At 44.3% G+C, this 13,021-nt stretch overlaps 1 protein-coding gene across 2 annotated transcripts in view; it reads left to right on the top strand.

The window, feature by feature from the left end:
• Positions 1-3,614: 3,614 nt before the first annotated feature.
• Positions 3,615-13,021, top strand: part of MFSD14A (major facilitator superfamily domain containing 14A) — a 24,883-nt gene continuing 15,476 nt past the window's right edge. Inside the window, exons 1-2 of one of the 2 annotated variants that reach the window (XM_074961264.1) lie at positions 3,615-3,834; positions 12,495-12,590. In XM_074961264.1, coding sequence (XP_074817365.1) covers positions 3,748-3,834; positions 12,495-12,590 — 183 coding nt within the window. In that variant the 5' untranslated portion in view covers positions 3,615-3,747. Of the gene's footprint in view, positions 3,835-6,169; positions 6,238-12,494; positions 12,591-13,021 lie in introns of those variants that run through there. The other variant, XM_074961265.1, reaches the window with a different exon arrangement.

Genomic DNA, 13,021 nt, shown 5'->3' with positions numbered 1-13,021 from the left:
ACAGCTTTAATTGTAGGTTTTCTAATCTCACGAGAGATCAGACGAATACCATGTTGAAGCTCATCAGGATTCTCTCGTCTCTACACATTTATTTATTAGTGATAGTATAGACCAGAGCTGACCCTAGACTAAATGGCGCCACAGTCAAGCAGTGTCTTTGGTGGCCCCCCGCTCCATTTGTTAAACTTTTGAATACCTTATTTTTTATTGCATTTGCAGCCCATATCACAACTTTGATGCAGAAGTTGCATTCATGATTTATCCCTGTCACATAAGATGGACTTCAGAAAAGCAGACTTTGACTCCCTCAGGGAACTGATGGGCAGGATCCCCTGGGAAGCTAATATGAGTGGGAAAGGAGTTCAAGAGAGCTGGCTGTTTCTTAAAGAAGCCTTATTGAGGATGCCGAAAGAATAGCAAATATGGCAGGTGACCAGCTTGGCTTAACAGAGAAATCTTCGGTGAGCTTAAACACAAAAAGGAAGCTTACAAGAAGTGGAAACTTGGACAGATGACTAGGGAGGAGTATAAAAATATTGCTCAAGCATGCAGGGATGTAATCAGGAAGGCCAAAGCACAACTGGAGTTGCAGCTTGCAAGGGATGTGAAGGGTAACAGGAAGGGTTTCTACAGGTATGTTAGGAAGAAGGTGGTCAGGGAAAGTATGGGACACTTACTGAATGGGGGAGGCAACCTAGTGACAGGTGACGTGGAAAAAGCTGAAGTACTCAATGCTTTTTTTGCCTCGGTCTTCACAGACAAGGTCAGCTCCCAGACTGCTGCACTGGGGCAGGACAGTATGGGGAGGAGCTAAGCGACCCTCAGTGGTGAAGGAACAGGTTAAGGACTATTTAGAAAAGCTGGACGTGCACAAGTCCAGATCTAATGCATTGGAGGGTGCTAAGGGAGTTGGCTGATGTGACTGCAGATGTGATTGGCCATTATCTTTGAAAACTTGTGGCAATCGGGGGAGGTCCCAGACAATTGGAAAAAGGCAAATATAGTGCCCACCTTTTAAAAGGGAAGAGGGAGAATCCAGGGAACTACAGAGCAGTCAGCCTCACCTCAGTCCCTGGAAAAATCATGGAGCAGGTCCTCAAGGAATCCATTTTGAAGCACTTGGAGGAGAGAAAGGTGATCAGGAACAGTCAACATGGATTCACCAAGGGCAAGTCATGCCTGACCAACCTAGTTGCCTTCTATCATGAGATAACTGGCTCTCTGGATATGGGGAAAGTGGTGGACATGATATATCTTGACTTTAGCAAAGCTTTTGATACGATCTCCCACAGTATTCTTGCCAGCAAGTTTAAAAAGTATGGATTGGATGAGTAGACTATAAGGTGGATAGAAAGCTGGCTAGATTGTTGGGCTCAATGGGTAGTGATCAATAGCTCGATGTCTAGGTGGCAGATGGTATCAAGCGGAGTGCCCCAGGAATTGGTCCTGGGGCTGGTTTTGTTAATCTTCATTAATTGATCTGGAGGATGGGATGGATTGCACCCTTCACAAGTTCACAGATGACACTAAGATGGGGGAGAGGTAGATATGTTGGAGGGTAGGGATAGGGTCCAGAGTGTCCTTGACAAATTGGAGGATTGGGCCAAAAGAAATCTGAAGAGGTTCACCAAGGACAAGTGCCAAGTCCTGCACTTAGGACAGAAGAATCCCATGCACTGCTACAGGTTGGGGACCAACTGGCTAAGCTGCAGTTCTGCAGAAAAGGACCTGGGGATTACACTGGACGAGAAGCTGGATATGAGTCAGCAGTGTGCCCTCATTGACAAGAATGCTGTATTAATACAGCCAATGACATATTGGGCTGTATTAATAGGAGCATTGCCAGATTGAAGGAAGTGATTATTCTTCTCTATTTGGCAGTGGTGAGGCCACAGCTGGAGTCTGCGTCCAGTTTTGCGCCCCCCCCCCCCCCCACTACAGAAGGGATGTGGACAAATTGGAGAGAGTTCAGTGGAGGGCAACAAAAATGATTAGGAGGCTGGGGCACATGACTTATGAGGAGAGGCTGAGGAAACTGGGTTTATTTAGTCTGCAGAAGAGAAGAGTGAGGGGGGATTTGATAGCAGCCTTCAACTACCTGAAGGAGGGTTCCAAAGAGGATGAGCTAAGCTGTTCTCAGTGGTGGCAGATGACAGTACAAGCAGCAATGGTCTCAAGTTGCAGTGGGGGAGGTCTAAGTTGGATATTAGGAAAAACTAGTTCACGAGGAGGGTGGTGAAGCACTGGAGTGGGTTACCTAGGGAGGTGGTGGAATCTCCATACTTAGAGGTTTTTAAGGCCTGGCTTGACAAAGCCCTGGCTGGAATGATTTAGTTGGGGTTGGTCCTGCTTTCAGCAGGGGGTTGGACTAAATGATCTCCTGAGGTCTCTTCCAACCCTAACCTATGATTCTATGTGACATCAGAATCAACTTCCTGCAATGTTTTAGTATTATTTTTACTTAAATTGTCAGTTCAAGCTATGCCACTAAGTTATTAGATTTCTCCTAAGGCCCATTAATATAGGCATAACTGCATCCACCTTGAGTTGTACCAGTATAACTCTACTGGTTTTTTAAAAAATCATACACCCCCCTTACTAACACAGTTGTACTAGTAGAAAAACTATTTGTACACAAGGGTTTAGTTAACTTTAACCACATGTCCAAACCTATTAAGAATATTTCCTACTCGGCTTAAACATCCTAATAGGTGTCTCAATCCCATTTTTTAATGTTATTTTGCCATTACTATTCCATTGCTCTTCTACCCCATGGATGGTGGAGTCTGCTGTCATAAGTGGTACTGGGGCAAAGTGGATGAGAAAATACAGTATTTTTAATTGGACCAGTTTGTGTTGGCGAGTGAGACAAGCTTTTGAGCTACACAGAGCTCTTCTTTGGGTAGAGTGATGCACCTGTATGCTGCCCCCAAATAAGTGTAGTAGTACTCCCTGCCTGTTGCACACAAATCAAGCTTTGTGGAAACCTGGATTGGCTCTATGGGGGAAAGGATACCATGTCATGACTGTCAGGGCAACGAGCACCCCACTGTGGCCTGGCCAGCTCTTTTAAACAGACTTAAGACCCTGGAGCTGCTTAGTCGGTCCTGGCTGATAGGTTTGGGGGGGATGAGGGACAACAAACTTCAGCGTTTGTGACCTATGCAGGCCCAACACCTTCGGTTTATGATAATCTCATAATCTCAGCGTTTGTCTACACTACATTGCTTTTAGCAACAAGCTGTGTGGCTATAGCCGAGCCGGTAGGGCTGCAGGAGGGCGCAGGCCCAGTGCCCCCGGGGGGCCCCGTGACAGGGGCACTCTGTGGTCCCAGCTTGGGGACTGTAACCCGCCCGGGCCTAGAACGACAGGCAGGCCCTGCGGGGGCTGAGCACCATCCTTCCGCCCGGAAGCGGCGGCGGCGGCGAAGGGGGGCGGCGGCCGGGAGCATCGCAGAGCTGGGAAACTCCAGCGGCGGGCGGGGTGGGAGAGCTCCCGCCCGCCGTCAGACGTTCCCGCCCAGCTGCCTAATTCCAGCTCGTGAGGAGGCGGGGTATCCGTGCCCACGTGCCCCCGCTCAGCCAATCGGAGGATCGCGTGATGTGAGAGCGACCAGTGCTGTCCCCCAAGATGGCGGCGGGCGCTCAATGAGCGTGAGCGTTGGCGGCGCGAGCTCGGAGCAGGGGAGCGAAGGCCCCGCGCCGCTCAACATCCCCCCCCCCCCCCCCGGGGCCCTAGGATGGTAAAATGACCCAGGGGGGGAAGAAGAAGAAACGGGCCGTGAACCGCAGCATCATGCTGGCCAAGAAGATCATCATTAAGGACGGCGGCACGGTGAGGCCTGCGGGGGGCCGGGGCCTGGCCTGCGCCAGCTTCGGGGTGCGTGACGGGGGCTGGTTGTGGTACGGAGGGGAGTGAGGCGGCAGCTGGGGAGAGGTAGGCGGAAAGGGTCCGGCTGAGGTGCGGGGGCGCGTTGAGGCCTTGGCTGGAGGGAAGGGGCTGGCCTGGAGGCGTGCGGGGACGCTGGGTTGACCCGGTGAGGTGAGGCCCGGGTGCATGTAGGGGACTGGCTATTGATATGGGGAGGCCAGGCTGGCGCAGTGCGGCCTGGGGGTTGGCCTGGAGCTGAAGGAGACATGTTGCGTTGGGGTTCCGTGAGCTGGGCATGGGAAGGGGCGGACCTAGCAAAGTGAGGCTAGTCTAGCTAGACCCCGGACCGGGGGAGGGCTATTGAAAAGCCCAGCGCAGTGAGGGGGACACTTTTCAGGCCTGAGTGCACAGAGGATCTCTCTGGTTTGGTCTGCAAGGGAATCTGGGGTTGGCATTAGGAGTGGCCAGCTGCCGGTCTTCAGCTGGAAAGTCTGGTCAGTAAGGGGACCTGACAGTGTCTTGTCAGATTTACTGACCGGACTCTCAGAGTCCGGTTACTGTGGGTGAGGGAGGCGAGGAGGTACCCAGCCATCACCTGTGTCAGCTCCTACTCAGCTGGGGCTGCCTCCTACCTGCCTCGGGTAGCTCCAGCTTCTAGCTGAGCTCCACAAGAGTCTCTCTCCTGACCTGGGGGAAGAGGAGTGCATGGAGGTGGGGGCGGGCGGGGCGGTGGGATTCTGGTATGCCTACTGAAGCGTTCTGGTTTTTAAATGTCAAGTTGGCAACCCTAGTTGGCATGCTAGGTCCTGGCTTGAGGGCAATGCCTAAAACAGGTCAACCTGGGACAGAAGTCTGACTCTAGCTAATGGGGTGATGAAGTGCCACATTCAGTGCTACATTGTCTCTGCTAGGTTTCAGAGTAACAGCCGTGTTAGTCTGTATTTGCAAAAAGAAAAGGAGTACTTGTGGCACCTTAGAGACTAACCAATTTATTTGTGCATACTGTGCATCGGATGAAGTGAGCTGTAGCTCACGAAAGCTTATGTTCAAATAAATTGGTTAGTCTCTAAGGTGCCACAAGTACTCCTTTTCTTTTTGTCTTTGCCAGCTAGCTAGCTTGCTGGGAGATCCTTTATCTCAGCAGTTCTCAACCAGGAGTCTGGGGCCTCCTGGGCCTTTGGGTTTTAGGGTGTCTGCCAGAATAAACCAGAGAACACCATCAGTGTTAGACTCACTGTGGCCCAGGGCAGAAAGCCAAATCCTGAGCCTGTTGTCCAGGCTGAAGCCGAATCCTGAGCCTGTTGTCCAGGCTGAAGCCGAATCCTGAGCAACTTAACTTTCTGAGGCTGCCTGTGGCATGGGGCCCTAGGCTATTGCTCTGCTTGCTACCCCCTAACTCCAGCCCTAGCTTTTAATCTACTGAAAAACAGTTGTTGTGGCAGAGGTGGGCCATGGAATTTTTATAGCATGTTGGGTGGTGGCTCAGAAAGAAAAAGGTTGAAAAGCCATGCTCTAGGTGGAGCTACCTGGGACCTGTGTGATGAAGAAGCTGCCCTATAAACACTTCTGTTGCAAGGGCTCCTGCCTCTGATGTGTAGTTTGACTTGAGGCCTAACTTGGTCTCCACTCCCTCTGGTTGCTTTCTACCAGAGCTGGGTCCATGCTGTGTTCTGAAGGTAGCACACGGGCTGGGCATAGGAACTTTGTTCCCAAAGAGCCTCTGACTCTTTTTCCCTGATAGGGCTGTCTGACAGCCTTGGGTGGGACTAAAACTATGTTCTTTGCTGCTGCCTCATGTGGGATCAAGAATTCTGGGCTGGTGCAGGGTTTTTTGCCATTATTTCATGGTAGGTTTCCTTACTATCAGGTGTTTCCCCTCTATCTTATTGGCGTCCATTTGGTCATCATTTGTTAGTTTAAAAGTATTTCTTAAATCTATACCTAGTATGGTGATTTGCCTTTACTCTAAGTAGTAAGTTTATGAGTAATGAGCATTTGTGTCAAGACTCAATAGAAGGTAACTTTACTTAAATCCATGCATTTACCATTCTGTATAAATATGTGTAAGTCTACAACATTTATGGATTAGATAATATTTAAACTCTTAATCTTGAAAGGAAATACCAGCTAGAAAACTGCTGTGCATTTTCAGGTAGCAGTTGGTTTCACAATAGCCTAGGATGATGGCAGACAGTAAACCATTGTAGAATAGAGCAGGGAGTTCTGAGTATAAGTAGGATGTGGTTCTGCTGTTGGTGAAAAGCCCATCTGTGATGTGCTTTACCCATACAGTGTGTGCATCGCCATCATGGGATCCTTTGGTCTTTGTTCTGTCTCCTTCGGCTTCCATATTCTGAAAAAGAATAGGTGGGTAAGTGTGAGACAAACTTCTGTATCAAAGTAGTACTGTAAGGTTTTCAAGTTCACTGGAAGTGTGATAAAATGTTTCCCAATAAATAGTTAAGTATTTTATCTAACAGAACTTGGAATACTTAGTGATTGAATGAAGTTGCCAGAGATACTTTTAAAATGTACATCTATAATCAGCATAGTTCGGTTATGGGAGAGAGATAACTTGGTCCAACTAACTGTAACAATGTATGTCTTGCTTTACTCGTGTAGTTTAGATATTTTTTCAAAATGCATTAAAATCATATTATTGCTTTAAGATAGGTCCTTCAGCAAACTGATGTTTTACCTTTATTTGGTCTTTTGTATAAACAGCCAAGAACTGCTTTCATCAACTTGATGAGCTACTGCAGGGGTAGGCAATCTGTGGTATGCGTGCCAAAGGTGGCATACAAGCTGATTTTCAGTGGCACTCACATTGCCCTGGTCCTGGCCACCGGTCCCAAGGGCTCCGCTGCTGGCCTGGGGTACTGGCTGCCGGCCATCTCCCAGCTGGGGTTCCATCTGCCAGCCCTGCTCAGCTCGCTGCCAGCCCCAGGTTGCGGTTACTGGTCTGGGGGGCTCTGCTGCCAGCCTGGGGTCCCTGCTGCTGGCCCAGAGCTCAGCAGCCGTCCCCAGCTGTGGCCCACTGGCCCCAGCCTGTGGCAGTGAGGGGTGCAGACAGGGGCAAGAGGGGGCGCAGCTCAACACCCCCACCTTAAAAATTGTTCCAGCACCACCGTGCTGAAATATTTTTAAGTCCTGATTTGCTGCTTACATCACTATCACACCACATGGAACAACACACTTTGTTTGATGTTGAGATTAGAATGTGCATGCAAGAACTGGAATCGGAATTTTCTGACAGATTTCAAGATTTCCAGCGATTTGGCCCAATGTTTTCTTTTCTAATTAAACCTGAAAAGTTCAATGAAAGCGACTTGGATTTGTCTGTATTTCAGTGGATGGGTGTTGAAGATTTCAAAATGCAGCTCATTTAGTTAAAAAGCTCAGAATTGTGGGCATCAAAGTTTGGAGATCTGAGGAGTGCACTTGAAGCTACTGAGAGAGATCATGGGGCCTCTATTCTGACCTGCTGGATGTCCCTGCCAGTGAAATTTAACTGTTTGAAGAAAATTGCATTTGCAGTGCTTTCAGCATTTGGATCCATATACCTGTGTGAACATGTGTTTTCACACATGAAATCTGTCCCCTGTCCCTCTTGGAGCCGGTTAACAACTGATCACTCAGAAGTCTGTGTGCAGCTTAAAGTATCCAAATACGTGCCAGACATTGGAAAACTCAGGAAGGAAAAGCAAGGGCAAGGATCACACTAAACTGATAAGATCTGCATTTTAATTTAATTTTAAATTAAGCTTCTTAAACATTTTAAAAACCTTATTTACTTTACATACAATAGTTTAGTTATATATTATAGACTTATAGAAAGAGACCTTCTAAAAACATTAAAATGTATTACTTGTACACAAAACCTTAAATTATAGTGAATAAATGAAGACTCGGCACACCACTTCTGAAAGTTTGCCGACCCCTGAACTACTGCCTAGATTACTTAAGGGTCGGAGGCAAAGCAAGTTCATATTTGACTGATAAATATCTACTGTGAAAGACCAATAATACTGTTTGTCATTTCTTTACAAAGTAAAAACTTATGGCATTACAAACATGTAGGCACATGTTTTTTACAGGACTAATATAGTGAGTGAATACAGACAGAGTAACTTCTTTTTATGCTCCACTAGTTCATGCAACTAGTGAAATTAGAATTTCTTATTTGGAAAAAAAAAATGAGTTGTTACAAAAGTGACATTCTCTAATTTCCACTTGGATGGACTGCCTCCAGGGATAAGGAGAAAAAGATTTAATGTATCTTCCAGTTATACCTAAAATAGTGTCTTCAGTGTCAGTTACCAGTATTAAAAGCTGAGTGCAAGGCCATTTGAAAGTACATTGAGTTCAAATGTACAGAAACATAGAGTAAAAAACTGGGAAGTCATTAGACAACACAGATTGGTTTGTGATCTGTTTGTGGAAATATTTGCCTATTCTCAAACCCAGGTGGGGAAAGGGTATTAAGACTTTTTATTTTTTGTGAGTTAATGACCTGTTGAGGCTGTATGCTGTTATACTAGACTATGTTACTTATAATGGCAGCAAGAACTGCTTAGGTGCATGGATCATACTGTAGACAAAAAACCCCAAACAAACAAAAAACCATAAATTGGCCCTCGGTTCTGTTCTCATCCTCCCCAATTCCTCATTTGCCTGACATGCTGAATTATATTTTGGGGAACAGGTAAATTGAAAGGGCCTTGAATTTCCCTAATTTGCAGCTCAGTAGCAATAAATTTTAAATTTTTTATCAATCACTTATGGGGTAAAATCATTATATTTTGAAATTTTTTAGCCCCAAAGAAACTCAGTAGTCCTTTCCTCTGCAAGAATTCTTTTCAGAGAATGGGGGTGTATATTTTCCTAAACAAGTTGCAGAGGTACCTACACCATTAATTTCAGCAACATTTTCTGTAAAAAGACTAGAGTATGGTGGCAATGTGTAGAAATGTCTTTTGGAATAATACTGTGGCTTCTTGTGTACTCTGTAATATCAGAACATCAGTCAATAATGTCACTATGTATTATTCTTAACTCACAGTCCTCATTAAATTAAGAGGATGCTTACAGCAGTGACTGCAATTAGACTTCCTGTAGAACTGTGTGATAAAGATCTTACCGTAGTGCTATCCTCCTTTGTATAATTGTTAAATAGCCATAGTCAAAAACAAACAAAATACAAAATACATTTAGTAAAATACTTGTGATGTAGACTCTCCAAAGGAAGGCAATAATAGTAGTTCAGACCCTCTCCTTAATTCATCCTGTTTTGATTTATTGCAATTCATGTCATATGTACAATACTCATTCTTCTTAGACCATTGATGAAAGGAAATTTGAGCTAGGATACTTGAGTCTGACAGGGTGAGTTAAAGCTTTGAATTGTTCCGCTCTTTCTTGTAATTCACTTCGAAACTTATTCTGGTTTGTAAACTATATGAATAACAAGTGGAGTCTCTCAGCTTTTATGATTGTACATTTGAAGTTGTCCTTGCTTTAGAGTTTTTCCAGTGTTGTATCAATAGAAGTATCTTCTAGCTATAATCCACATACAAGTTTATTTTATCATTGGCTTGATCTATAATACAAAATCCTCTTGGACTAGAAAGATGCCCATCTGACCTGGCAGATGGGGTTTCTGTAGTTCAACTAGTGCGCTGCCTGTCCCAACACAACTACCATCCTCAGAATAGATAATGACAAAGAACATCTGCTTCTACCATGAGTGTCAGATCCCAGTTCTGACTTGAGTATTTAGCTACACTTTTGTCTTCAGGCTTTAATTTTTGTAGCTAAAATACATCTCTGTTGTGAAAGACGTAAAAATGTTTTGAAATGCATTTAGTGATTTCTCCTTTAGTTTGTTTACGCTTAGTTGATGCATACTAATACAGTGTTTTATGTGATTCATTTTCAGACTCCAGGCCTACTTGATGTATTAATCAAATCCCATGACAGTCAAGGTTCTGCAGAATCTTAAAACGTACATTTTTATAATTTTTTCTTGTACTTGTGGTTACAACAAAAATATTCTAAATATACTATTGCCTTTTCATTCAGTAGACAGAAGCTGATACAGTAACTCTGAGAAGTTAGCTCCCTCCCTGTCAACTCAGTTGTCTGTTACTGCTTAAGCCTGATGATTTAAATTTTGACACTAATTCATGTCTGATCATTTTAGCACAAACATCCAGCTAAATGATTTATGGCTGAATGCAGTGGCAGATAAGGGTAGTCATCTTCCATCTCTTTAAAAATATGTACTGTTGTAAGCAGTGAAGCTCTTCAGTGGAGTCTCTGATTCATTTCCTTGACCTGCTCTCACCTGCCCAAGATTAGGTGTCAGTGGGGTAGAGACACTGTTATTTCTTCATGCCTTGCCCATAGAAATGTTGGAAAAGCTCTTGACCTCTGACTCTTGGGGTTGTAAGGTGGGTGTGTCTGCTGAGTAGCTGCCAGTATCTACTTCTCCTACCCCCACCCCACCAACTGTTTCTTTACTCCCTGATACAGTGAGGAACCAGAGATAGCAGCTGAGAAGGAGGCTCCATTGTGCAGGAGCAAGTCTGATGCTGATCCGTAGCCTGGGAGGGAAAAAGAGTATTTGTTGCCCGTGGTACTTACAGAAGTTTACTGTTTGGATCCTGTACTGTAGTCAGGTGGGATGGGAGTAAAACCTAGAGGAGCTCCTGCAGGCAAGGGTGGTGCTGTGAGTTCAAGCTGTTCTCTGGCCACTTTAAAAAATTTTAAAGTCATCTCTACTCATTGGAAAACAGAAAAGTGTAGCAAAAGAATATTCATGAATATGGTGGACATGTGTGTGGTAACTAGGGAAGGAAGAAGAAAAGGGCAGAAGTAACCATGGTACTAAAAGTATTCTGAAACATGTTTTCAACTAAACATTACAGAATATAAAGCTTTTATTAGAGATGGGTCGAAACAACAAGCTTTTTTCCAAATCTGTTCAAATTCAATGGGTGGTGGGTGCAGTTTACCAGTTCCAGTAGCTGTATTTAGACCTACTCCTATAGCTTTGGTTACAAGTCACTTGATGCAAAACCAGAAACTTTATTTTTCTGGCTTGGATGTAGCCAAAATCTTGTAAGAATAGCTGAATTAGAGTGGCAGAAATCTCAAGATGGCAGAAATTTTGCAAGAACAGCTCAGAAGATTTGAGCGCTGTTAAATCCAAATCTTTGTCTGTTTGCATTTAGTCATATGAACACAGTAGACCAAATCTAATTCAGGGCTGAGCATTGCCTCTTCATTCTCCAGACTCCCTTGAGGGTTGAAAGAGTATGTGTTGAGGCAGAGTGGTTTTTTTAAGTCAAAAGAAGTCCACTTGGGTAAAAAGTATCAGAGGGGTAGCTGTGTTAGCCTGGATCTGTAAAAGCGGTAAAGAGTCCTGTGGCACCTTATAGACTAACAGACATATTGGAGCATAAGCTTTCGTGGGTGAATACCCACTTCGTCAGATGCATGCATGCACGAAAGCTTATGCTCCAATATGTCTGTTAGTCTATAAGGTGCCACAGGAATCTTTGCTGCTTATGTAAAAAGAACAGGAGTACTTGTGGCACCTTAGAGACTAACCAATTTATTTGAGCATAAGCTTTTGTGGGCTACAGCCCACTTCATCGGATGCATAGAATGAAACATATAGATAGATACAGAGAACACGAAAAGGTGGAGTAAGAGGCTAATTAATTAAGATGCGCTATTATCAGCAGGAGGAAAAAAGCTTTTGTAGTGATAATCAAGATGGCCCATTTAGACAGTTCACAAGAAGGTGTGAGGATACTTAACTTAGGGAAATAGATTCAATATGTGTAGTGACCCAGCCACTCCCAGTCTCTATTCAAACCCAAGTTAATGGTATCTAGTTTGCATATTAATTCAAGCTCAGCAGTTTCTTGTTGGAGTCTGTTTTTGAAGCTTTTCTGTTGCAGAATTGCCACCCTTAAGTCTTTTACTGAGTGACCAGAGATGTTGAAGTGTTCTCCTACCGGTTTTTGAATGTTATGATTCCTGATGTCAGATTTGTGCCCATTTATTCTTTTACGTAGAGGCTGTCCGGTTTGGCCAATGTACATGGCAGAGGGACATTGCTGGCACATATCACATTGGTAGATGTGCAGGTGAATGAGCCCCTGATGGCGTGGCTAATGTGATTAGGTCCTATGATGGTGTCACTTGAATAAATATGTGGACAGAGTTGGCACTGGCCTTTTGTTGCAAGGATAGGTTCCTGTGTTAGTGTTTTTGTTGTGTGGTGTGTGGTTGCTGGAGAGTATTTGCTTCAGGTTGGGGGGCTGTCTGTAAGTGAGGACTGGTCTGTCTCCCAAAATCTGAGAGAGTGAGGGATCATACAGTGCTGTGTTTTAAGACACTTCCAGTCATTCATTATGCTTTACCCCTCAGTGGAGTTTCGCTGTATCAGAGCTTACACAAGACAATTATTCAGATTCCTGAAACAGCTTGTTTTGAGCCATACTTCATCTTACAATTTCTTGCTTATAAACCAACATTCAAACAACTTTCTTATTAATAAAGCAGCTTTTTAAATATTCTGTAGTAACAACTTTTTTGTTTTTGTGTTTTAGCCTCAAGGAATAGGTTCGCCTAGTGTCTACCATGCTGTCATAGTGATTTTTTTGGAGTTTTTTGCTTGGGGACTTTTGACAGCACCTACTTTGGTGGTAAGTGATGTGGTTAATGAACTTCTTCTGTATTGCATGAAAAGTTTAAAAAAAAAAAAAAAGAGAAAAAAGCTAAAATATTCAGTTCATTGCAGTATTATCAGAGCATTAAACTTGAAAATAAAGTTTAGGTGGAATTGAGCTGGCCTGAACTTCACACTTGGAAGAGCATCTTGTGTGTTATGTTACCAAATGTGGTCAAGATTAAACAATCCATGTAGATCAGAGTTGGGCTTGTTGATATTAGTCACATATCAACATATGCAATCTGTGCTAATTGCACACACTTTTGAGAAGAAATACTTTAAAAAACCCTCAAACCTTCCATTCCTGTTACCCCCACAGACAGAGGTCTGCCTTAAGCACAGGAGTAGGATCTAGGAATGCATGGGATTCCAGTCCCAATTTTAAGAACTTTGTGACTTTGATCT

This window comes from Natator depressus, chromosome 8 (genome assembly GCF_965152275.1).
Source record: "Natator depressus isolate rNatDep1 chromosome 8, rNatDep2.hap1, whole genome shotgun sequence".
NCBI classification, from domain to species: domain Eukaryota; kingdom Metazoa; phylum Chordata; order Testudines; family Cheloniidae; genus Natator; species Natator depressus.
The sequence above is the reverse complement of the archived record's forward strand: the minus strand, read 5'-3'. Positions and strand labels throughout refer to the sequence as shown.